General features: G+C 36.7%; 1 protein-coding gene across 1 annotated transcript in view; it reads left to right on the plus strand.

Moving 5' to 3' along the window:
• Positions 1 to 26,824, plus strand: part of NEGR1 (neuronal growth regulator 1) — a 917,418-nt gene that overhangs the window by 709,623 nt on the left and 180,971 nt on the right. The window contains exon 5 of the mRNA XM_081225773.1: positions 11,900 to 12,020. Within this exon, the coding sequence (XP_081081899.1) occupies positions 11,900 to 12,020 (121 nt within the window). The remainder of the gene's footprint in view (positions 1 to 11,899; positions 12,021 to 26,824) is intronic.

The following is a 26,824-nucleotide window of genomic DNA, read 5'->3' on the forward strand; positions in this document are numbered from 1 at the left end:
ATTGCTTTTGCTGTTAGGCAGAGTTTTCTCAAACCACGTTTTATTTAATCATTTCAAGAAGGATGACATTTTTTTCCCTTGTAAAACGTTCTTAGTCCCAAATAAACCCATACTATTGTTTCTGAAAATTACATTTTTTCTACCACCCCTCCTTCCCACATCTTTAAATTTATTTAAGATACACTATTTGTAGGCAAAATGTCTCTCCCACTTTGTCTTCTTATTCTTTTGGTCTTAGTTACTACTTACTGTGTTTGCTCTGATTTAGCTTTCATTCTCCATAAATAGAAGCGTCCAAGACTGTGTTTTTCAAATAGGAAGAAAAACTACCTCTCAATTCTACAACTAGTATCACTTCCTGCTAGGTTGTTTTTCTCCTTGTTCATAAGTCCATGGAAAGTCTATGGATAAAGCACATCTGTTTCACAGTCATGACCTCTGTGGCTTTACTCTTTGAACCATGTAGAAGTAATATAACAGGAAAACCTCCAGGTTGCAGGTCTGAACACACAGCTGACTGACAACTCGAAATAAATGGAGAGGTAAAAGTGGTTCAGTTTATTGTTCATCTTCTTACTAGAGAATCTGTGCCTATATTCTTGGAAAATGTCATTCACTTAACATATTTCCTATAGTCTTGCTAGATTTCCAACATTCTCCTTCATACATTTGAGGGCAGTGGGCAGGGAGAAATTAGATTTCTGTAATATAAATCTTATTTTTTCTTTAATTTCTGCCCTTTTTTTTTTTCCTAGCTACTCAAAGGCTTTCTTTTCTTTCCCTCCAAGACAGTGTGTTTGGAAAGTAATTCTTTAGAATATATTAGCAATATGAATTATTCATTTCTCAGAATTAAACAATTTTAATAACTGAATTTTAATCAACTTTTAAAATGTGCTATTTTAAGATTATTGAAGGCCACAGAAACAAGGAGAAATAATAAACCATTCAGTCAACTAAGAAATCTGATCCAGTGATTATTCTGCAGAGGTCAGAAGTTATACCATCCCAAGAGTCCTTGGTGCCTTCAGATTTACCAGTAGGTCCTTGGAGGAAGCTGGCCCTGAGACCAGAGGGAAACATGAACAGATTAAAAATTAGCCTAAGGAAAGATTCTACCATTGCTATCCCCATCTATTACAGATTAAATCTTTATTGCTATCATTTATTTTACAATGATTAACTGCAAAAATCTTAAATTTGTATATAAGTCTAGTTTATTCACATTCTGAGGGATCAATATTAAACTTTAAAAAGGTGCCATGACTTAAAGCATTACAATAAACATAACAGAGGCTTAAACAGCATATCTTAACTAATTAATACAACTAGAAAATTTTCCCCGTGAGAAAAATAGTCCCAAGGATATTTTCATTCTTCTAATGTGTGTTTTTTTTTGGGGGGGGAGGGTTCACTAAAAACTAATTTTTATATCAGGAAATTTATAACAGCTTCAATATGAGAAGAATGCATTCAAATATTTAAGAATTTGTAGGTTTGTACAATGGACAACTTTTGTTACAGGATCATATGTGCTGGGAAAAAAAAATGCCTTTGGAGAATCCCAACTTCACAGTTCTTGCAAACTTGTTCAGTGTATCCAAATCAATCACATACAGCTATAATTCAGCATGACTGACAACAGAGAAGAGAGCAAATCATGAATGAAGTCTAAAGAAAGAAAGTCTGGTGAACAGCTAGGAAAACAGTGAACCATTTAATTCCTATTGATACAGCTGGTGGCCCAATAAATCTCAGACATATTTTACAGTGGATGCATCACTGGAGTGAGCATTGCTGACTACAAGGGGACAGCTACTTCAGGCTGTGATTTCAGTAATGCCGACCGTTGCCAAAAGCATGATATGAATTAATTTTGCCTAATCACGAACAAACTTCTCATTATATAACCCTTGGGCTTCCCTGGTGGCACAGTGGTTGAGAGTCTGCCTGCTGATGCATGGGACATGGGTTCGTGCCCCGGTCCCGGAAGATCCCACATGCCACAGAGCGGCTGGGCCCGAGAGCCATGGCCGCTGAGGCTGTGCGTCCAGAGCCTGTGCTCTGCAACGGGAGAGGCCACAACAGTGAGAGGCCCGTGTACCGCAAAAAAAAAAAAAAAAAAAAAAAAAAAAAGAAATGCATTTCATTATATAACCGTTTCTCTCCTGTTCTTTTATCTACTTCTTCATGAGTCACAAATAACATAACTATCCATCCTTAAACGGCTTCTCACAGATGTACACTCATAACACAATATAAGATCATTCACACCACAATATTTTTGACTAATAAAAGCTTAGGTATATTCAACTCCCTTGAAAGGATTAAATATTATAATAGCATTAAACCATGAGTTTAGGAAAAGAATCCCTTATGTTGTAATATTAAACAATGCACAGATTTTTCTTTGAGGGTTTAGGGGACCAGTGCTAGGACTTTCACCAATGCCCCTAAAATTGGACTTACTATGCAGTTATAGATCTTAGCTCTAAATTTTTTTTTACAAAATATTTTACTTTTTACACACCTGTGTAAACATAAGGGAATTAGAGATCACAGTTTAGTACACTGTCATAATGAATATTGAATATTGAAGTTTAGTTTACATGCAAAATTCTTATCATTGTCATTCTTTTGAAAGAAAAAATGACCTCATCGTATGCTTAACTGAATTCGTACATTGATTTTGTATATGCCCTAACACATGACATACCTCCACAATTAGACATCTTTCTAGAAGGGACACCTATGTGTTCCATACACTTTTGATGTTCTATCACATTGTTGAACCCAAGCCTCTTACTTCTTGGTCAATGAGACATAAGACAAGGTCTGCCACAAATGCATTACAAAGTAAATTTTTCTTGGTTAACTACAGTAAAAAAGCAGGATAATGATGGAATTCTGGGAGAGTAAAAAGTAATATACTAGTCTAACTTTGAAGTAAATTAATCACGTGCTTACAGCACGAAGATAATGATTCAAAAAAACAAAACAAAACAAAACAAAAACCTTAGTTTCCTTTTCTATCTGTATCTTATCATGATTCTTTGCTCTTAAAGGGAACATAGCTATGATACCCTATTCACTTGTAATAATTCTGTTTAATAATAGCCAAAGATTTTATTGACTGCTCAGTGCAAAACACCAGGGTAAGCACTTTAAAAGAAGTGTTTTATGTTGTCTGTACAGCAATCTTATGAAGTAGGCACTATTTACTTTACAGACGCAAAAACTGGAGTTTAAAAGCATTAAGTAACTCAGATGATAAATGTTCAAACCACTTTTTCTTGACTGCAAAGCAGGGCCTTTTTACTACACTGTTTTGCCACTGTGTAAATGTTTAAGGTCTTGGGGAAGCAGGAAGTACCTTACAAGCTGGATTATTTTCACTCCCTGTGAAAGCTGACCAGAGGTGTAATCAATGTGAAAGTCCTTTATGTCATGAAGACTATGATTTAACTACACTACAGTAGTTTGATTAAAAAAAAAAAAAAAAACTAACTAGATAATTTTTAAAAAATTTTCTCTTAGCAAGAGTATGGAGTTCTTAGTTTTCTTTAAAATCACATTAGTCAGCAGAAACTAATAAAAAATAATAATATTAAAAAAAATCACATTAGTCCATACGATAAGGACATATGTGCTTCATAGAAAGGTTTTATTGACCGTGTGATCCATTTCTGTGAGATCTATGACAATCTTGGACAGATTTTCATATATTTCCCACCCTGAGTTGCAACCTATCTTCAAAGAAGAAATTTTTCAACTATCGTCATCCTCACCCATAACAGTAGTGTGTTGAGCAGGCACGTCTTACATGATGTGTTCTCTGGTAGGTACTGGAAACCTTAATTTTTTTTTTTCAAAAACTGCATTTGACCAAGGCTGCCTTAATGTAGCTCACAAGTTTCAGAATCTAGACCAAGGTCAACATGCTTATTTACCACAGTGTTCTCCTATGTAGCTTCTCTAAGATGGATTTCTTCATGATTCACTTCTCATTATTATTCCTCACTCTTCTTTATTGTTGTAATTATTTAACATGGCACCTTCATCATTGTCCATTATTTTGAGGTGGCAGGGTGGTGATCAAATTCTTTTGTCTTTGAAATTCTAAAGTTTCACCAAAGCTACTTCACTTCACTAAAGCTATTAAAACAATTATCCGATTCACTCATTTTTTTGATAATAAGACTTTGTACAAAACCAAAGCTCCCATTGAGGATGGCAAGAGAAGAAGGAGGTCTTTGTGGCTATTGTCATGTAACTAAGAAAATTGAATCTGGATTAGGCTTGTTGGGTGTCAAGTGCAGAGGTTCTGTTGCTTGCACCTGCAGAGCCTGGAGTTTTGAATGAAGAACCTTTAATTATCTTCATCCTGAAATGACTGGCTAAACAATAAAAGGAAATAATCCCACTGAGTAAAGGAAAAGGGAAGACACATTTTTTTATGAGCATTGAATCACACAGGTGTTAAATATCCTTTCTTGACCCTTTCACTGTTGACCTTCCCCAACATCTGTCCTTTGATGTTCCCCACATCTGTCCAATAACATTCATCTGAAATTGATTTTTTTTCACTGTGCAGTTGTTTCAGCTCACAACCATATACAATTTGACACAAGGGCGGGATGCCTAAATTTCAGCATTGCACATAAATCAGTCTATTCCAAAGGACACCTTTGTACTTATGAATTTGAAGGGCCCAAGTAATCACCTTCTTTGCTGCTTTGGTGTAATTAAAAGAAGTTATATATGAGTAGAACAAAAAAACTATCTCCATGGAAGGAAAAACAGTTCCAGAAATAAAAATGCCTATATATGCATATATTTACAATCCTACTCTCACTTCTGGGCCAGGACCAAAATTCACAGAGAAATGGAGGGTGATGGTGAAGGTGAAAGAAAGAAGCCCTGCGAGCAACCACTCAGGTTTTACCATTTGATTGTCTTTTCTAGGAAGGGCCCAATATGATTTCCTAAAACATGGAACATTCCAGTGGAAAATGAGTGTTTGGTACAACTTAACCAAGCATACATAAAATTCACTGTTACAGCTCTAGTTGGAGATTTAATTAGTCATAATTGTTATGAGGTATATATTTCTAGCAAACAAGTGACCCTATCCTTCTGATGCAAATAATTTCATCACGTAAAACTCATTAGTCGATTATAGCTCATAAGCACACAGAAGTCTGTTGAACCAGTGATGACTGTTGAGTCGAAAAGTCATGTATCACATAACATAAGATGTGGAATAGACATTAGACATCTACTTTTCCAACCGTCCAGCATATCCAGAATATGTCCCAAGAATTATTAGGCCCACAGGAACTCCAATATAAAATTTTCTGTAATTTTGTGGTCTCATAAATTTGGAAAAGCTCCATACTATATGAGATTCATAAGGAATATATGGACATCGCAGTCTCTAGGATGTGCTCTAGAAAAGAAACCTACTGGGTTTAATTAGACATTTCAGTGGCCATAGAACTCTTTTATTTATACAAAGTAATATGGTTCAGAATGGTGTAAACTTGGAATTTCACTAAAAATGTCTTCTCACTGCCAGTTAACTAAAATGAGTTGACTCAGGTCCAATGTGACCAATGATCTATTTAATTAAATTTTCTCTCAATTCCTGCCTTTTCTGTGGATTTGCCAATGCTTTTCTTATCATCCTAAAGATTACTACAACAGCTTCCTAGCTGTTCTGCCTGTTTCCTCTTCTGCCTCTATGCAGAAAATGTTCCACACATTGGCCAAGAAATCTGCATAAAATGTTAATCAAACCATGTCCCACCTCTGCTCAAAATCTCCAAAACCTCATCTTCCTACAATAAAATTCATAGGCTACCAGACCTTCTGAATCTGAGTTCCAGCTACCCATCCAACCTTCTCTTCTGGATTCTTCCTCTCACGTGCTCAAGTCATGTTGACCATTTTGCTGCTCCTCATACTTGTTGAGCATGTTTCTGTCCCAGTGGTCTCAACTCAGGGTCTTTGACTTTTCTGTTTCCTCTTATTTTAATAGTTTCCTACAAATAATCACATGATTCCTTTCCTCATATCATTTAATTCTCTGCTCAACTATTGCCTTATCAATAAGGAGCCCTGTAACTGCACCATATAAAATAACCCACTTTGCATTCCTTTTTCTTTTACCCTGCTCAGTTTCCATCTTAGTTCATATGGCTCTTGTACTGTGTATTTATGTATTTACTGTTTGCATATTCATGTACATGCACACACACATACAAAGTCAAGAATATTAGCCCTGTGAGGCCAGGAATGTTACTTTTTCATTAATGTAGTCCCCAGTAAAAATACTTGTTGAATTGATGAAGGAATGAAGAATAAATAAGTGGATGAATCCTCTTCCTCTTGAATAGTCACTTTCAAAAGAGGCAGAATAATAGCATAAGGGTTCATTCATGACCCCAAGAAAAATCAGTGCAGCTTTCAAGTTCAAGTTTATAATTTTAGCCTCAAAATGAAATCTACTTAAGACTCCCCTCTCCATATTTATTAGTTACACCCCATAGCCCTTTAATTCTCTATAACACATAAAATGCTCTTAGGCCTTTTTCTTATTCACAAGTGTTAATTCCTGTTTCATTCTTTATCTAGTCTTCCATATGTCATTTTAGTATCTCTCCACTTTCAGTGTCCTTCACAGCAGCCTGTGAAGCCCCGAGACAATATGATCATGCCCCTTTAACTTGTATGGTTACCTAGTGCTGAGCCATATGCACACTGTACTGCATAATAGCCTTTTAATGACAAATTAGAGTTTTATTTTGGTTCATTATGCCTGGGTTTTCAGGCAATGTTCTGGATTTCATGGTTTTGTTTGTAATGAGTCATGCCCCCCTTGACAAACAAGGAGTAATTAAACTAACCAGGTTATCAATAGAAGCTTGTGATGGATCTCTTATTGCATATGTTATTTCATCTTCAATAATAGTTGGAAATCATAAAAGATTATGGCCTCTTAGTGTGACAGACAGAGAGAAAGAGATGAAAGCCTGTAAGAACAAGAGTAAAAATACAATCTTACTTATACTTCTCACAAGCAAAACAGTATCATAGTAATTGACAATAAGTGGGTTTTCATTTATAAATATCTTTTGTAATTTTATTGCCTTATAAGGGGGGATGTGAATCTTTGCTTAACAAAGAAAGTTAAAATTTATCAAATGGTTCCTTATGTTGAGTTAGAGAATGTGCATGTGTTTGTATTTGTGTATTTATAAATGTGTGTATGTGTATTATCTCATAACATTTTCTTATTCAAACTTCTCTGGTAATCATTTTTTATTATTTTTCACCAAGTTATTAGCAAGTACTTTTATTTATTTTATTTTATTTTATTTTATTTTATTTATTTATTTTTTGTGGTACGCGGGGCTCTCACTGTTGTGGCCTCTCCCGTTGCGGAGCACAGGCTCCGGACGTGCAGGCTCAGCGGCCATGGCTCATGGGCCCAGCCGCTCCGCGGCATGTGGGATCTTCCGGGACTGGGGCACGAACCCGTGTCCCCTGAATTGGCAGGCGGACTCTCAACCACTGCGCCACCAGGGAAGCCCTAGCAAGCACTTTTATAAAAATATTTCTTTGCAAGTTTTTTTCCAATTGAACCTTTACTATTAAGAATAAAAATCTCACAGAGAAATAGAGGTGCTATAATTTCAAAGTGAAGTATAACCCTTAACAGAAAATGATTAGTCTGCTCAGGTATTTTTTAAATGAAAGGCAATATTCTGTTGTAAGAGTGTTTACAGTTTTCACTTTCACTGCATATTGAAAAATCAGTAAACTCTGTACTTTTTTATTGCTTTCTAAAGAAACTTAAAATAAATCCAAAGTGCACATTTACTCACATCTTTTGTCTGAATGAATTAGTATTTGCACCTTCTAGGTTCCTGTTGTATTGAACTGTTTCCCATAGTGTTATTTGAAATATGTACTATGTTAAATGTAAATTGGTAGGAAAGAAAATATTTACGGAAAATGATGTGCATATAAAACTAGAGATAGCATAGGAGAAAATCTAGATGACCTTGGGATTGGTGATGACTTTTTAGATACAATACCAAAGGCACAATTCATGGAAGAAATAGTTGATAAGTTGGACCCCGTTAAAATTAGTTTTGACTCTGTGAAACACAATATCAAGAAAATAAAAAGACAAGCCACAGACTGAGAGAAAATATTTGCAAAATACACATCTGATAAAGGACTGTTATCTAATAAATACAAAGAACCCTTAAAACACAATAAAAATAATACAAACAACCCAATTAAAAATGGACCAAAGACCTCACCAAAGATATATAGATGGTAAATAAGCATATGAAAAGACACTTCACATCATATCATCAGTGAAATGCAAATTAAAACAATGAGATACCACTACATACCTATTAGAATGACCAAAATCTGGGACACTGGCAACTCCAAATGCTAGTGAGGACATGGAGCAACAGGAACTCCCATACATTGCTGGCGGGAAGATAGTTTGTCAGTTTCTTACAAAACTAAACATACTCTTACCATACAATCCAGCAATTGCACCTCTTGGTATTTACCCAAAAGAGTTGAAAACTTAGTTCCACACAAAAAATAGATGTTTAGAGTGGCTTTACATAAGATTGCCAATGCTTGGAAGCAACCAAGAAGTTCTTCAGCAGGTGTATGGATAAACTGTGGTACATACAGACAATGGAATATTACTCAGTGCTAAAAAGAAACAAGCGATCAAGCCATGGAAAGACGTAGAGGAACCTTAAATGCATATTACTAAGTGAAGAAGCCAAGCTGAAAAGGCTACATGCTATATGACCCCAACTACTTAACATTCTGGAAAAAGCAAAACTATGGAGAAACTTAAAAAATCAGTGGTTGCTGAGGGTGGTGAGGTAGTAAAAAATGAATAGGCAGGTATAGGAAAATTTAGGAATAGGAGGATTTTAAGGGCAATGAAAATACTTCATACGCTAGCGTGATGATGGATACGTGTCATTATGCTTTTGTTCAAACCCATAGAATCTACAGTAGCAAGAGTGAACCCTAATGTAAACTATGACTTCAAGTCATAATAATGTGTCAGTGCAGGTTCACCACTTGTAACAAATGTACCACTCTGGTAGGAGATATTGACAATGGAGAGGCTATCCATGTGTTAGGGCAAGGAGTATATGGGAAATCTTTGCATCTTCCACTCAATTTTGTGTGAACTTAAAACTGCTTTAAAAATAGTCTATTAAAAAAAAATGACACATGCATACAACTCCTAATGTTTCCCTCCAAAACTCATCTACCTACAGTCTAACCCATCTCAGTCAACTGGTATTTCTAACTTTCTATTTAAGTCAAGTGAAATCACGCTCTTTTTTAAAAAAAAAAGTCTGTCCAGAAATCATATTGGCTCCAACTTCACAATAGACCCCAAAGCTGGTCACTTTCCACCGCCTCAGGTGCTACCACCCCGGTATGAGCTCCCAACATCACTTGTCTTCTTAGTGCAACAGCTTTCATCCTGGACTCGCAGTGGTCGTTTCTCAACATGGCAGCCTGAGTGATGTGATAGTTTTAAAACAAAAGTCTGATTATATCCCTCCTCTGCAGTGGTTCACCATTTCACTCAGAGTAGAAGCCAAGTCCTTAAAATGGCTCTCAAGGTCCTATCTGATCTTTCCTCCTTTGGCTCCATATATTATTCAGGGTTCTGCAGACAAACAAAACCCATAATATATGTGTGTATCTATATACACACACACCTATACACACATATACATACATACATATGTGATATATATATATATATGATGTATATATATAGAGAGAGACAAAGACAGAGAGAGACAGAGACAGAGAGAGAGATTATATTATGAGGAAATGGTTCACTTCTTAACTGGCTGAGAAGTCCCACAAACTACTGTCTGCAAGCTAGAGACCCAGGAAAGTCAGTGGTGTAGTTCCGTCCAAGTCCAAAGGACTGAGAACCAGGGGAGCCAGTTGTGTAAATCTCAGTTTGAGAGCAGAAGACTGATACCTTAGCTCAAGCAGTCAGGTAGAGAAGGGACAGTCTCCTTTCCTCTGCCTTTTCTATTCAGGCCTTCAATTGACTGTATCATGTGCACCCAACATGGGAAGGGCAATATGCTGCCGAATTCACTGATTCAAATTCTAATCACATTAGAAATACCCGCACAGTCACACCCAGACATAATGTTTAGCAAATATCTGGATGCTCTGTGACCCAGTCAAGTTGATGCAAAATGAACCATCACACTCCGTCTCCTGCTACTGCCCCTTCTTTCTCTTTGTTTCAGTCACACTGATCTCCTTGCTATTTCTCAACTGAACCAGGCTTGCTTCAGCCTCAGGGCCTTACTGCAAGCTGTTCCCTCTATCAGTAAGGCTCTTTCTCCAGATACTCACATAGCAGACTCACTCATCTACATCATCTTTGCTTAAATCTTTCCTTGTCAATGAGTCCTACTCAGATTAGCTTTTATAAAATTGCAACCCATTCCTTGCTCTAATTCCTCTTACCTTGCTCTAATGCTTTTTTTTTTTTTTTTTGCGGTACACGGGCCCCTCACTAATGTGGCCTCTCCCGTTGTGGAGCACAGGCTCCGGATGTGCAGGCCCAGCAGCAACGGCTCACTGGCCCAGCCACTCCACGGCATGTGGGATCCTTCCGGACCGGGGCACGAACCCGCGTTCCCTGCATAGGCAGGCGGACTCTCAACAACTGCGCCATGAGGGAAGCCCTCTAATGCTTTTTTTAATGATATTTCTTCTAATATTTTATTTAAATTACTTATTTATTTTATTTACTGCTGATAGTCTGTCCCCCCCCCCCATCTAGAATGTAAGCTTTATCATGTCAGGGAGTTTAACTGCTTGTGCCTTGAGAAAGACCTGGTATGTATCAATGGCTCAATAACTATTTGATGAATAAAAGAAATGGCTATGCTATAATGAAGCTTTTTAAGCATCATTTTGTGCCAGGCACTGTGCTTTGACCTCTGAATATGCAGAGATGAATCAGATATTTACCCTGCCTTTAGGCAGCGACAAAGACACCTGGCATACCCATAAATAATTATAATACAAGATAGAAAGTGTGTCATATGAGAGATTTAGATAAACTACTCAAAAGGGAAAGGTATTTCCAGCCAGAGCAACAGGGAAGAGTATAGAGATGGTGAACCCTAAATTTGGGTCTTGGATCTGTGGAAATGGTGAAGAATAGCATTCTAGGTAGAAGGAACCACATTTTAAAAATCGCTAATGTGCTAAAGCATAGGGAGTAGGGAAAAACACAGAATATGGAAAGAACTCAGACTTTGAGTCAACATGTCTGACGTCAAATCCAAACTCTGAAGCTAAGTAGCTGTGTGACCTTAGACAAATTATTTAACCTCTCTGAGTTTCAGTTCTCACATTTGTAAAATTGGGATAATGCCATCTCGCCTAGAGTATTCTGTGAGGAAATCATGAACATAAAGCACCAAACCCCGTGACTTGTTCCCAGCCATCACTCAGTGAATAAGAGCTATTATTGGAGTGTAGTTTGACTGAGGTACAGATGAAATGTTCCCCTCAACAATGCCATTTTCCAATAGGAAGCAAGGCCAAAATGTATTGCATTTACTCTGCACTCCCTGGGAACATTCATCTATTGTCCAACTTGAAAAATGAAGCTGAAAATGACTAGTTTCATAAGAGAAGCATAAAACACTGAAAATGTGATGCATTGGCCTATCAGGCATAAGATTACTTTGAATATAGAAGGAGTAAAAATATGTGTGCTCTATATTTCAGGTGAAGATTATTTTAACTTACCCGCAGTTTCTTTCTTTCTTTGTTTCTTTTTCAGTTGCTCCTACGATTCAGGAAATTAAATCTGGCACTGTGGCCCCGGGACGCAGCGGATTGATAAGATGCGAAGGTGCAGGTGTGCCGCCTCCGGCCTTTGAATGGTACAAAGGAGAGAAGAAGTAAGGACCTTGTGATTATTACTCTGTTTCAAGCACTTTGAGCTAATGTGTTTGTGTTTCAGATATTTACTTTAAGCAGTTTCTTTAACTGGCTTGAATGATTCTCAGCAGCCTTTTCTCGGGCAGGCAAACTGAAGAGGCCCACGTGGGAGGATGAGTAGCTAACAGCATCCAGAAGAAATGTCCACTTTGGTTTATATGATCTCAGAAATGCCTTCAAATCCCCCATCACTGGTGCATTTCATTTCTTTCCCGCCCTCTGAGCCAGCACACCATTGCTCTTGCTGGCAATCATGTTTACTTGGGAAATAAACCAGCTCTTAAAGGACTTGGGCACAGTTTCCATGAGAGCACTCCAAAAGCAATCGGAGCTGCGGACTCTGCCTGGCTTCCTTGATAATCCTCAACCCTTTCACCTGCTTCCCTCTCCCACAAGTCATTTTAACATTTTGTTTTATAGAATGTGGCATTTAAGTATTCTATCACTAAAGGGACTGTAGAGGGATAAAATACATGGTTGAAGGACTAACCAAGGGGATTTGAGGACTACTCTAACTTCAGAGGAGCTTTGGGAGCTTCAGAAAGCCTTAGCAAGAGCTGTTGAACAAGAGAAGACAGGACTTGATGACTTCCTCTTTACTTTCAACCAGTGGGCTCATTCAGATCTCTTTACCTGCTCTTATCAAGCCATCAAAGAAGAAGACCCCCCCGCCGGGTGAAATGACAGATGTAATGCAGAGGGGAGGGTATTATCTATAATATATATATTTTTTGCTTCAAAACTAGGGAAGGGATGTATTCAAGAAAATTTTAGCTTGGACCATATGAACTTTCCGTTTTTCAGTCAAAAAGGCTAAATGTTGGAATCTCATACTATTCAACATATACGTATGGGGTTTATTTATTAGTGTCATGGCTCATAACTAATTACGGCTAAACGTCTAAACAGAAAACAAGTGAAATCATATAAGAACTTAGATGTTGCCACAATGAATGAGCATGGGTGTGACATAAGCAGGTATTTTTTTCTTAAACTGTAATCAAAAGTGGATTTATGGAAGATATTCTCTTTCAACATCAGCCTTAACAATAAAAGATATCCCCATAGCTATCTCATTTGCTTTGGATAACTGACAGTGGTTTTACCTAAAATTTTTCACAGTTGTTTTTTATGCAACTTCTTCTACAATTTGGGCTGCTCAATTACTACTTCTTTTTAATAATTCATTAATGCTTTTGCTAATTCTAAATCTTTGTGTCTTCCTGGAAGCCCCTATACTTTTATATACCTAGAATTAGATAAACCGGTCTGTGGTCACCCTTGTCCCATGCTACAGGATTACATATCTGGCAATATAACCTTCCTCAGATTCTGATAATCCAGGCTGGGAAGTCTTCAGTTTGTGATGATCTTTAGAGATAAACATATGGGAGAGTGGTTCTCAGTCCTTTGAAAATTATGAAACCCTTTGTTCAAATGCAATCTTTTTTGGAAGCCCAATAAGTAATATCTGTGAAAGTAAGGGTGAATGGAGCCTCAGTTCCATCTGCTCAGAGCCCTCCCTTCCACTAGGATGTCCTTGCAGCCCCTCCTCCCCATCTCTGGTTCTCCACAAAGCACAGTTTTAAAAAATGACTTAAATTATTTTACATATCTTTCAAAGTCACTTTTGAAACTGTGTCATACCTTTCTTAAAGGCTACAAGCAGAATTATTGTTAGCAGCACAAGTGAGAACTCCTTTACTAAAGTCCATTTTGTTTCTAATAATTTTTTTTTGCTATATCTCTCTCTTCCCCTTTCCTAAATTCAGTGACCAATGTCAAAACAGGCTACAACAACCCTCAGCCCACTTTCTTGGCCTATAGCAAAGATAGCAAAGAGCCAATTGGTGTCCACAGTCATAGCTTCAGTGATTTTTTTTTTTTCCAAGTGGGGAGATGGACTATAGCTTTTATTAGATTTTCAAAGGAGTTTAGAACCACTGCTAAAAAAGGTAGATAGATTCCCCCCAATCAGTGCCCCTCCCCAATACACTCACACACGAGAAAATCTAGCCGCTATGAAAATCAAATGCACTTATCAAAGGCAAACATATTTTCACTTCAGAATGAAGTATACATTTATCATTTGTTAGAGTTATATTTGAGGGACTATTAAAATTCTCAAAGGATATATAAATTCCTCTTAATATTATAGAAAAGCAAATTGGAGTATATTCAGGGAGTAAGAGAGAGAAAAATTCTGCTTGCTGAATGATTGTTGTTACACTCACTAAGAGCATCTACCATGCTATCTTCAGGGCCCAGGCCATTTCAAATATTTATTGAATCAAAATGAAAAACTATGTGTGGTTGGGAGTCTGCCTGCCGATGCAGGGGATATGGGTTCGTGCTCCAGTCCGGGAGGATCCCACATGCCGTGGAGCGGCTGGGCCCGTGAGCCATGGCCACTGAGCCTGCGCATCAGGAACCTGTGCTCCACAACGGGAGAGGCCACAACAGTGAGAGGCCCGCGTACTGCAAAAAAAAAAAAAAAAGAAAAAAAAAAAAGAAAATCTATGTAATGAGCACCTGCTATTTAACATTAACTCATTTTATTTTCACAACAAACTTATAAGATAGATGCTACTCACCTTTTGCTGAAGAGAAACCAAAGCACAGTGTTTTTAACTAATTTTCACAAGTCTATAATTAGTGACAGAGCTGGGATTTGAGCCCAGGAAGTCTTGCAAATATTCATGCAGAGTCTGTGGATTTAACCCTTATACTATTGCACCCAGTATTGTTCATGGGACCTCAGAGTCTATCAAAAATAACTTGAAATATCAATGTTAAATGCCAGGGTAAAGGCATTGCAGGTAATTTACAAGATAGCAAAATAAAAGACTGCACGTAGGAACACTCACTTATACTTTCCCAATTGGTTTCATCAAAGACACAGAAATAATGGAGTCAAGGTAACCAGACAGAAAAGAAACAGATACAGCATGTTTTCAAGTTGTTTTCTTGACCTCAAGGTCATTACCAGGAGCATGAGGCTGACAGAGACTGTTGGAGCAGAGCATAGTTTTTACAAGATCTTGAGTTTTATTTCCTAGAGATCTTTTATACTTGAGGTTTACAAAAAATATTCAGAAATAACTTACTCTCTTCACTTATACTTAAGGGGATGTTTATAAAAACTCATCTCGCTTAAATCAAGATCTTCAAAGCCAGATCTTCATTCAAATAAATATAAACAAATACACACAAACAAATAAACAGGAGGAAGTGCCTGATCATCTCTAATCTTATCTCTGCCTATAGTTCTTCCACATACTGTAAATCCGTTTCTGTGTGCTGGGAATAAAATGATTGAAAGCCTTTTAAAAAACAAATCCTGCAAAATGAAGCACAATTTAAAGAAAAGAAAGAAACTTTATTAAGGATGAATCACTTTCCAGGACCTTTAAATTCTATCTCATTTATTCTTCCAGGACCTTTAAATTCGATCTCATTTATTCTTCAGACCTCTGTGAGGTATGATTTATTATCCTCAATTTACTGATGACAAAACTGAAACATAAGAGACTTAACCTGTCTAAGAGCACTCACTTAAAAGATGCTGTCGGGACACACTTTAGATTTGTCAACCTCTCAGCCCATGTTCTTTCCTTGTATACATTGTCATTATTAGTTATCTATTGTGAAGTATAAATCAACCCCAAATTTAGCAGCTTAAAACAGTAAGCTTTTGTTATTTCAGTGTCTGTGGGTCGGGAATCCAGGAGCAGTTAGTGGGATATGGCTAAGGGTCTTTGACTTAGGTCCTGTCAAATGTCACCTGGCGCTGATCCTCTGAAGGCTTGACTAGGGTGGGAGGATCAGCTTCTGAGGTAGCTCGCTCTCATGTCCTACATGTGGGTGCCTGTTTTTGATTGAAGGCCTGTGTTAATCACCATACAGACCTATAAATAGGGCTGCTAGACGTCTTCATGACAAGACAGCTGACTTTCCCCAGAACTAGTGATTCAAGAGAAACCATAGAAGCTGTTCATGATCTAGTCTCAGAAATCTCTATCTTTTCTGCAATATATTATTGGTTGTAAAAGGTGACCCTATTCAAAAAGGGAGAGGTAATAGGGGAACATAAATATCAAGAGGTGAGAATCATCAGATGCCATCTTCAAAGATGGCTGTCACATTGTCTCCCACATGGATGATGTAATTGTTTATATATTAGAAATATTAGCCATTTGACCTTTAGTCTATTGCACTGTTTGAGTAAGCATCATGAGAAAGGCTAAAGTTATATACTTGTTATTAAGATATTCCTTTGTATAAAATGGTCATTTTTTAACACTATAGTCTCTTTCAGCATACCTGGCAGGGACAATTCTAATAGGCTAAATTTTACTCTCTATATAAAAACATTTTAAGTATTGGGAAAACTAAAGTTCAGAGTTCAATTACACAGAGAACCAAAAATTTAAACTTTTTTTCCTAATAACAGAGAAGATTGATAAAAAGAAATACACTCCTTATATGCAGTGAAAGGACACTTCAGAATAGGCTAAGTAAATAATGTCTTTGATAACATGAGATAAGTTCATCTATAGCTTGAGAACAGTACATTCACTTAGGATTAAGACCAAAAACATAAACTTAATTTTAAAGGACTAACGTTTAAATTGGTATTGCAAAAACAGGTTTTGTATCACTTTGTGGAGATGGTATTACCATCTTGTCTTAGATCAGAATTTTATTATTTGCTTACTTAGTTGAATTCCCTCCTATTTTTTTTAGCTTTCCTCAAATCCAAGCCTGCAACCTAGAAAGACATGCCTTCTTATTTTTTATGATGAGTTTAACTGCTCCAGTCTTATAAAATACTACATACTTTATTCACTTTGCCTATTTTTAGGCAAATGGACAATTGTACCAATGTCTTTTTAGAATTCTTTAATCACAACAGGGTTTCTTTCTTAATTCTCTGTTATAATTTAAGATAGGGATACAAATGTTACAAATAGGTAAATACAAATTTCATCCATAAGTGAAAAACAAATATGTTGTAAAACATTAAAATGATCAATATATCAGTTAAAAAACAAACATGTATCTAAAAAGTGAATATTTTATATTTTATGATGGGAACTTAATATTTTGACTTTTTAAGCAATGAATTTCAAATTTAGTCTATGAATTTTTGTCATTCTTTACAACAAATAACATGTCAGCACACCTCTCACTTCAGAATCCTGTTAATGGTTCAGTCTACACCACTGCTTCAGAGGAAATATGATGAGCATTACCTTACTGCCTGTTGTAAAGGATTTATTATCTATGTGCATAAAACATGCATGCACATGTCACAAAATGTATACAGGCACCACCGAATGGACAGAAAAATGCCAAAATCAACCAGGTAGAGTATGCCAGGTTCACATTACACAGAAGTATAATGATCTTTTTCAATCAGGTTAGGTTTTCATTTTAGGGAATGATGATTTTTTACTGTTGGTTTTACAGAGGTAAGGTGAACTTGAGAAATCATAATGAAGTGGAGTGACCTTTCCGCTCCTTTTTCCTATTCTAGATTATTTACTACTGGATCATCTAGATGGGCCATAAATTTCATCTGAGTTATTCACTTTGATGAATGAATGTAAGAAGGAGGGTCTTCTTTCCTTCTTTTATTTTCAAGGGGACCAGAAAAATGAGTTAAAATATTTTTCTGTATCTTCAAAGATCCTTTTTCTTTGCTGTTTTTTCATTTAATTTATGTGTGTCAAAGTTATGAATACATCACATTTGTATAACCCGTTATGATTTTCTCTTTTTTCTTTTTTGTGGTACACGGACCTCTCACTGCTGTGGCCTCTCCCGTTGCGGAGCACAGGCTCCGGACGTGCAGGCTCAGCGGCCATGGCTCACGGGCCCAGCCCCTCCACGGCATGTGGGATCTTCCCGGACCAGGGCACAAACCCGTGTCCCCTGCATCGGCAGGCGGACTCTCAACCACTGCGCCACCAGGGAAGCCCCGGTTATGATTTTCAAAGCATTTTTATATATGGTAGTTTAACAAAATGTGTGCATTTTTACATTTCACTTACAGTAGAGTCAACTCTTCAAGCTTTAGGTGCTACAAAAGAGAGAAAAAGAGAAAGAGATAAATATATAATAGTAACAATTTAAATGACATGGACTTGCTACTCTAAAGATGTACAATAGGAGACATATTCCTTGCTACAACTTCAATCATGCTTCATTCCCATTTGCCTCTGATAGTGTATTTCTCCATTCTAAGTGAGATTCTCAGGTGGAAAATGGGTATCTAATATAACATGGTTCTAAAACAAAAAGCAACTATTTCATCCAGTGCCCAACCATGGAGAATGATGTAAAGCAGTGGTCCACAACATTTTTGGAACATATATCCCTATGAGTAAAATTTGAAACTTAGCAAAATTAGCAATATATGCACACTTATTTGTAAATTATGTATATGCATTTCTGAACTGGTATATTGCTTACATTAAATGACTGACAACAGATAAAATATAAAAGATGAGATTAAAATGCAACATAAATGGATATTTTATTATTTTTTTCTCATATTCTAACAGACCACTTTGTACCCACCTTGAAGTACTTGCCCTCCATTTTGGAGACTCTTGTAAAGTACGTTAGTTTAAAGTAAGGAAGTTTAGGGAATGGTCAAGGGCAGTTTTAATGACATGGAACTTTTACCCTATGTGCTGACTTTGCAGTCTTACAACACATATTATGTAACTTAATGTACTAATTTGCCCATTCCTTGCAAAATTCTAACTAGATTATGCCTGAGAAAAATGCTATCTCATAAAGGTAAAATAACTTGTTGAAGGGAAGTACAGAATGGGAAGTAAAATCTAATTTCAAGAAAAACTTGGGAGATGATGGATATGTTTATGGTCTTGATATTGATGGTTTCACAGTTGTATACTAATTCCCAAACTCACTGAGTTGTATATATAAAATATGTACAACTTCATATACATCAATTATACCTCAATAAAGTGATTTAAAAATAATAAAAACCCTAACATATGTACAAAATGGATAACTGTATAAAAAATAAATAAAATACAATACAAAAATTCAAATAATAATTTAAAAAAACCCTAATTTTCTGACTCATGTCAAGATATCCCTCTTCTAGACTTTATACCACAATTTTAATTATTAGGAAGAGACTAGAATTATAATTCTCTACACACACACACACACACACATGCACACACACATGCACACAACCCCTGCCTATCACCCCTTTTCATCCTCTCATTTGCAAGGCCGTTATTATAAAAGTAGCAGTTACATATTTTGATTTAGAATGGTACTAGAAATAACCTCATTGCCACCCCATGTTAAAAATGACCTTCCCTGATGACCTGAGATTTTACTTCTTCTCATTGGGCACTTATCTGTGAGATAATTTGCAAAATTTGAAAAGGAAATAAGTTCCTGTGTTGACAGAACTTGCATTTCTAATGTTATCTCATTATTATGTATTTGCTTGTTTGTTTATTAGTTTATCAATTTCATCCTGATGATATTTCACTCCTTTTTACAACCAAAGTCTTATCAATACAATTCCATCACCTCTGTGATGACTTGGTCATCCGAGGCCAAGATGATAAAGGGTAAATATCTGAAACAAATGGGAGCATCTCAATTACTGGGAACTAGAGAGCACATGTACATGTAAGACATAAATATCTATTATTATATTGAAAACTTTGGGCCAGTCAGACAAAGTTGAAAGTGGACCAATTCCAGTTTGCATCTCCTGACTTAGAATTTACAACTTACAAAAATCACCAAAATGAAATAAGTACTAAGAAAACCCTAAGGGAATCCTAAGTCCTTGAAAGTACACAGCCAGGGTTCATTCAACTCAAATCAGAGCATTAACAAATGCTTCAGGGAAAAGGTGGTTTTTGTGCTCGACACCAAAGAATGAATAGTATTTCCAAATATTGCAAAGGATGAAGAATAATCATTAGCAAGAAAAGAATGCGGTCAATTCATCTGAGCATTGTGTGGAGAGTTTTTTATACTCTGGGGTACAGGATGTGAAATATGGTGTAATAGAAGGTAGGTTTAGAAAGGTCTCTTAGGGCAAGACTTGAGGGATCTTAAATGTCATTATAAGACATTTGGGCTGGATTCCATAGACATTGGGAAGCCGTCAGAGGGCTTTACCAGAATAGTAAAATGATCTACTCCCCATTTTCACAAAATGTTTCTGGAAGCAGTTGGGAGGAATGGATGGGAAAGATATAAAATATGGCTTAAACTAGGGTATTGGTTGTGCAGTTTAAAAGCAAGAGAGAGAAAAGGTAGTATTTGTATGTTTCAGTGTCTGATTAAATACAAGGAAAGGACAATTTGAAGGTAATTCCAAGTTTTCTATCTCAATAACAAGGTTGAATAGTGAAGTTATTAGCTGAGGCTGGGAACACAGGAAAAGAGATTTGGAAGAGATCTGAGTGCTGAGTTTGGTTTGGAACATTCTGAAATCGGGTGTTAATACAGGATACACAGTCCACCAGCAAACAGGATTTTGGTTGTGTTCTTAAAATTCATAGCGATATTTCCAAAATAAATATTTGATCTTATCACTTGGTCCTTGAATCCTTCAGTGGTTTCTGATTGTCCCTAGAATCAAGTCCTAACAGCACAGCATGGCATAGGAGGCCTTTTTGTTCTAGCACCTGTTGACCTCTCTGGCTATGAATCTTGCCATTCTGCTGTCTCACAATAGGGGTTTAGCCATCCTGAAATATTTAATTCCCAAACTGTGACATGATCTCTGTCTTTCAAGCCTCTTCATATGTTGGCTGCTTTGTTTATAAGCCCCTTCCACATACCCGACCCTGGCTACCTTTGACTGGCTGCCTTCCACTAGGCCTTTAGTCTCAATTCAGATGTCACCTTCTCTCAGAAAATACCCTGAGCCTTTTCTCCTAGAAGAGGAAACTCTCCAGATGTACTCCTATTTGCTCACCTCTGTCAAAGCACAAAGATGCTGTGTTAACCCTCATGTTCACAGCGTCTAACATGGTGTTTGGAACACACTCTGTTGCAAGAAAATGTTGTGGCCTTTTCATATTGATAAAGCAGAGCCATTCTTATTTTGATACACTTTCAAATTGATAAGAGAATATTAGTAGAATTGCATCATCCCCTTAGACTGAGGAACACTGTAAACCCAATGTGTGATTACAGAAGAGAAGCTGGTATCTGTTGCTCAATTCTGACTTCCCAGGATTTCTTCTTTGTGAACGTGGTCTCTGCAAAGTGGTTGTGTTGGTATATTGTGGGATGAAATTTGACATTAAAATCATGGGCACATTGATATTAGAAAAGCAGTTCAAGCAGAGAGGAGGAATCTAGTCAAAGGCCAGGTTGTCAGGGATACAGGACTCACTGCAGTCAGGGAGATTGACACCTGCACTGTAGCCTTTGTTTATTTGATGTAGGGTTAAAAGGCAATATCCTCCCTGTGCAAATCAATCTGTCACAAGTAAGGCAGCCCAAAGGTCTCTAATCTAAAATTATTAATTTCATTAAAATTCATAAAATAAATAAGACATACATTTTAAATAGGCTAATAAAGTCTAAAATCATTAAAATGTCCTAACATATTATAATAACATTAATTTATTCAAATGTACAACTAAAGATAGATACTCCTTGGGGCTAAGACAGCGATGCGTGATATTCTTCAGTCTGTTCCTGGGAATAAATGATACATTGTTTTTGAGCCTTAAGTGCCAAGCAATACAGTAAACCAATAGGTTGCTATAGAAGCATGTTCACATAAATTTTCATTTCTCGCTGGTTTCTAGCAGTTCCTACTCCTCCCTCTTTTTACTTTTTTTTTTTTAAATTTACCTTGCACGTCTGTGAAAAGCCGAGATGAGGTTGATAATGTGCATGTAATTGATACTGAGTTTGGCACATCTTGAAATCATGATGCCATGATCCTTTCAGTCACTCTCCTAGATCTTTTCTTTAAAAATAATTTCCTGTGAGCTCAATATTTTAATATTTCCCTGCCCTCTGAGAGGGAATGTATCTGTTCTAAGAAACAGACCCTATCATTGAACAATAATAACACCTATCATATATCTAGTGCCTACTGCATTTGATTTATATGTGTGTATATATATATATATATAAATATATATGCTTAGATATTACATTTTATACATTTAACAAACATTTTTACATCAGCACTTTGAGTTTGGCTTCATTTTTCCTATTTCACAGATGAAAAAACTAAGCATTAAAAAAATGTAAAAACATAATTCATTCAGTAGAACACGCAATAATTACTTACTGTGTAACTATTAAGTGTCCAGTGCTCTACTACATATTTAGAGTACAATGAATAACAAAACCAACCAGGATCCTTGACTGAATGGAGTTACACTCTAATGGGGAATATAGAACATAATCAAAAGTCACACAAATATATGAAAACTTACAACTGAAATGGTGTTACAAAGAGACGTATTTGATGCTATAATGATGGTTTGACCAAGTCAGAGAGGACACAGTAACTCCATAGCATCACTAGAATTTGGACTTTAGAGACAATTCTGGACTTAAAAATGTTGCATTCTTGACACTCTTCTAGGTTTTATTTTTTTCTGTCATTCTCGATATAGCATGCATATACACTGTGGGGAGAGATTTACTACCACCAAATATTTAGTGAACTTAGGGGAAGAAAAACAAACAAGAATTGATGCTGAAGGGGTGTGTGTGTGTGTGTGTGTGTGTGTGTGTGTATGTGTGTGTGTCAAGGAAGGTAACTTGAGGAGGGAGGTGAAAGCCCACTTCATGCTTTTCATCTTGGGACTGTGAGTAGCCTGAAAGGCTGACTCCATCGGAGGCTAAAGACACCTGCTGTAAGATGCTGCACTGATGAGCAGAGTTAAGCCCATAATAGATAGTTAAAAGGCCTCGAGTCTAGGGAAATCTCCCGACAGCTGGCTGAACTGGACCCTACATTTTTGTTTGACTTTCTACCCCATTAGTTTCACATTAGGGATTGAACCTGGCTTTCCTGGCATGAATGCCACATAGCACTTGGTTATTTAGCTCCACTGGTTTTATTCCCTTGTTTAACTTGATTTCCTTCAACCACCCATGATTTCTGACTTGTCCCTCCAAACTCAAATACAATATCCTGGTTTCTACTTAGTGATCTGAATATATCAATTGCTACTTTAGGAGGATACCAATAGTCAGAAGACCTGGATTTGAATTTTAGTTCTATCACTTATCAGATGGTAGAAAATAAATTTACTTAATTTTTCTAAATTTCTTTTTTTTCTCATCTATAAAATGGGACTTACCTCATTGCTTATTAAGAATTACCTTAATAATGCTTACCTCTTAGGATTGCTATGAAGATTAGTTGATATACATTTGAAAATGCTTAAATGTCAGTTTCCCACACTCTTAACACTAAACTTCTTTTGTACAATGTTGAAATTTTTATGTTAGATTACTTCAGTCATAAATGTGTTGAGAATAGATAACATTTTCCACATACATAAAGCATTCCTGCTCACACTGAAAAGACTAGAAATACAGTCATGAATTCAAAGCCAAATATATACCTAAGCTGGAACTTTATCACTGAGAGAGGCATTGTAAGGTGTGTTGTGCAAGGACCTATATGCCACCTCAGTGTCATCTTCAGATTTTCAGGTATAGCTAAGGCCCTTTAGATAGTAACTGTGTCATATTTGTCTTTTTTTCCCTTGGTTCCTAATCAAGTATAAGAGGCATTTAATCATCATTTGATGACTAAATTAAAATTCATTTCCATTAAGACCATACTAGAGTTCTTACTATCACCCATGACTTTTTCTAAAGCTCTTTTTTTTGAGTTATATCTTTAGTTCATACTACTTCTTGGAACTCCCACAAGCCTGAAATCTATTGCTGGAAGTAACATTCCTTTTCTTTGTAAATATAACTCTTATGACTCCAGAACTACTTACCTTCCCCTACTGTCTTCTGTCTTTCCTATGCCACCACCCAAAGATCAATTAATAAGACTGTATTCATCTTATCCAGTTGTACAACATGATATATTATTATCATATTCTTTTGCAATTCTAATCTGCAATCCCACTCTGATTTCAAGTTATTTTAATATTTTAAGTGTTGTTGTCTGGCACACACATGTTTCCTATACCAACAATGAAGTTTTTTCTGTGACTATTTGCACGTGAAAGTTTGTTTATCTAGAAATATCTATTGTTACTCCTGATCTGGGAAAGCAGATAATAAACAATAGTCCCAAAATGTGTAGTGAGGCTGGATTTATATAGAAAATTAATGAGGTCAGGTTTAGCTGCTCCATTTATTTTTGCACCCTCAACAATCAGTGCCAATGGCTATGTGGTCAGTTTTGCTGTTGTTATGTTGTGGCCATCCTCGATAACTACTGCCTAAGAAAGGTTATGATTGTGAAGCTTGTTAACATTTCATGTGTCAGAAATAGAAGTACCGTCATTATTAGTATGTTTTCCATGTGGTGCTTCTGACTGACACTAAAAAATATAAAGAACTATTCTAATTCAGAACTAGTTCTTTGGTCAGGCTATGTCACTTATGAGTTGGCTGCGTCTGCTGGCAAAGCAAATAGCTTGCAGTGCACAGATTTATGAGACATTAGCAAAAGACAGAAGAAAGAACAGGGAGGGCAATGGTATTCATTATGTGTCCTAGTCCATTTGAGCTACTATAACAAAATACCACAGACTGAGTAGCTTATAAACAAAAGAAATTTATCTCAGTTCTGGAGGCTGAAAGTCCAAGATCAGGGTGCCAGCATGGTCCAGTGAGGGTCCTCTTTTTGGTCCCAGACTTTTCATTGTATCCTCATATGGTAGAAGAAGCTAGGGATCTCTCTGGAGCCCCTTTTATAAAGTTCTAATCTCAACCATGAAGGTTTCACCTTCATGACTTTTAAACACCTCACAAAGACCCCACCTACTAACTCCATTGTCTTTGGGACTTAGGATTTTAATGTATGAATTTTGGGAGGACACAGTCAGATCATAGTGGTTTGGAACAAACTCCTATTGGAGGCAGAGGGTAGAGGACAGCAGAATCCACAGTAATAGAAGAATCTTATATACATGGGGTCCACTGAATGGTAAAAATGCAAAAAATAAAAATGACCAGGCATTTCTAAGCAACCACTATATGTTGATGATCTCCTGCTCAGGAAAGGAATGCCATATTTCATTCCTAGCTTATTAGAATTTGTTTCTCTCTTTTTGAGGGTAGGGACTCTAAGAAAACATCTCTCATTCTATAATCTACGTCAGTATAAGAACCATTCTTTTATAACTTGAAAGAGTTAAGTATTTAGGAAAAGAGAGAATGAACTCCTAAAAAGGCAATATTCTGCATTTAGTTCCCTGGTTTCATTGCAAGGTTTGTTGTGAACTATTGCTTGAGCTGTCACTCTCAGATTTCACATCACTGATGCAAGGAGGTCTGGTTTCAAGCAAGTCTGGGATAAATATGAAAAATCCAGTGGGATGAGGGTCATCCTGTGAATAGGCTCATGTGCACATGCCTGAAACCTGTCAAGGATTTTCTTTAACACAGAATAACAATTCAATTTGTCAAATACATATTTGATAAAAAAAGAATGATTTTCTTTTCAGAAAATATAATTATATCCAAACATATTAGGATAAGTCTGCTTCATAAAAAAAGCATCATCAGTTAAAGAGCTCTTTTCTTATTTGTTTTTAGTCAAGGAATGAAATTACATTAGGGTCATACATGATGGGACTTCTAGGCATAGTTCAATTTTTTTGTATCTAATACCTAAGGGTAGACGTATTCATCTTAAAAGGGTCCCCACAGTGACTAAACTACTCACTGTTGTAAACACCTGTTTATATATCTGATTCTTCTTGAAAGATCTTCAAAGATTATGTGTTGTCCAACTTAACCCCTAATCACTTAGTATAGAACTCATCTTTGTAGTAAGTAATGACTATTTTCAGAATTGGTTTAAATAGCTGAGAAACCTTCCATCTACCACTACCTCCAGGATCCCTGTAGGAAAATCACAGAAATACACTCTCCGGAGATATACATCATCTCAGAAGTCTCTCTCCCTCAATGTCAGCTTTGGAAAGGCTTCCCCAGTCATCTACCAGGTGAAGACAGGTTCTTAAATGGTGCTTGATGAGTCAGTACTTCTAAAACTCCCAACTATGGAAGAAAGGAAGCTTTGGACTTTTCCAGTCATCTCAGAGAGATAACGTCCTCTAGAAGAAGAACATTCCCCCAGAGAAGATGCTTTCCTTTTTTTATTGACCATAATCACCTGCCAGGCTGATCACAGCAACAGGAGTTGCTGCTGCTAAAGTGTGACTGATGTGCCACTCTGGTAAGAATTCACATAACACTGCTGGACACGGACCAGGAATGGGCCTGCACGCACAGAACATGGATACACTGCATGATTTAGCACCATTTGGGGCTTGCCTTCAGACACGTTAAAGGGCAGAGAATTGGAACCCAACTCAGAACGACAGCCATAAGGAACATAAGCAAACAATGCCGTGAAGTAACTGATTATACTCCCTTGATATTTCCTCCCCAGAGTCTAGCCAAATGAAGACCCTAACTAATCTTTTCTCAATTCTTTAGTAGCAAAATGAATCTTGGTTTTGGGAGATGGGACACAAAAGGGATTTAATAGTCTAGGGTGTTGCTGAGT

The sequence above is a fragment of the Mesoplodon bidens genome, assembly GCF_964165515.1.
Source record: "Mesoplodon bidens genome assembly, chromosome: 2".
NCBI classification, from domain to species: domain Eukaryota; kingdom Metazoa; phylum Chordata; class Mammalia; order Artiodactyla; family Ziphiidae; genus Mesoplodon; species Mesoplodon bidens.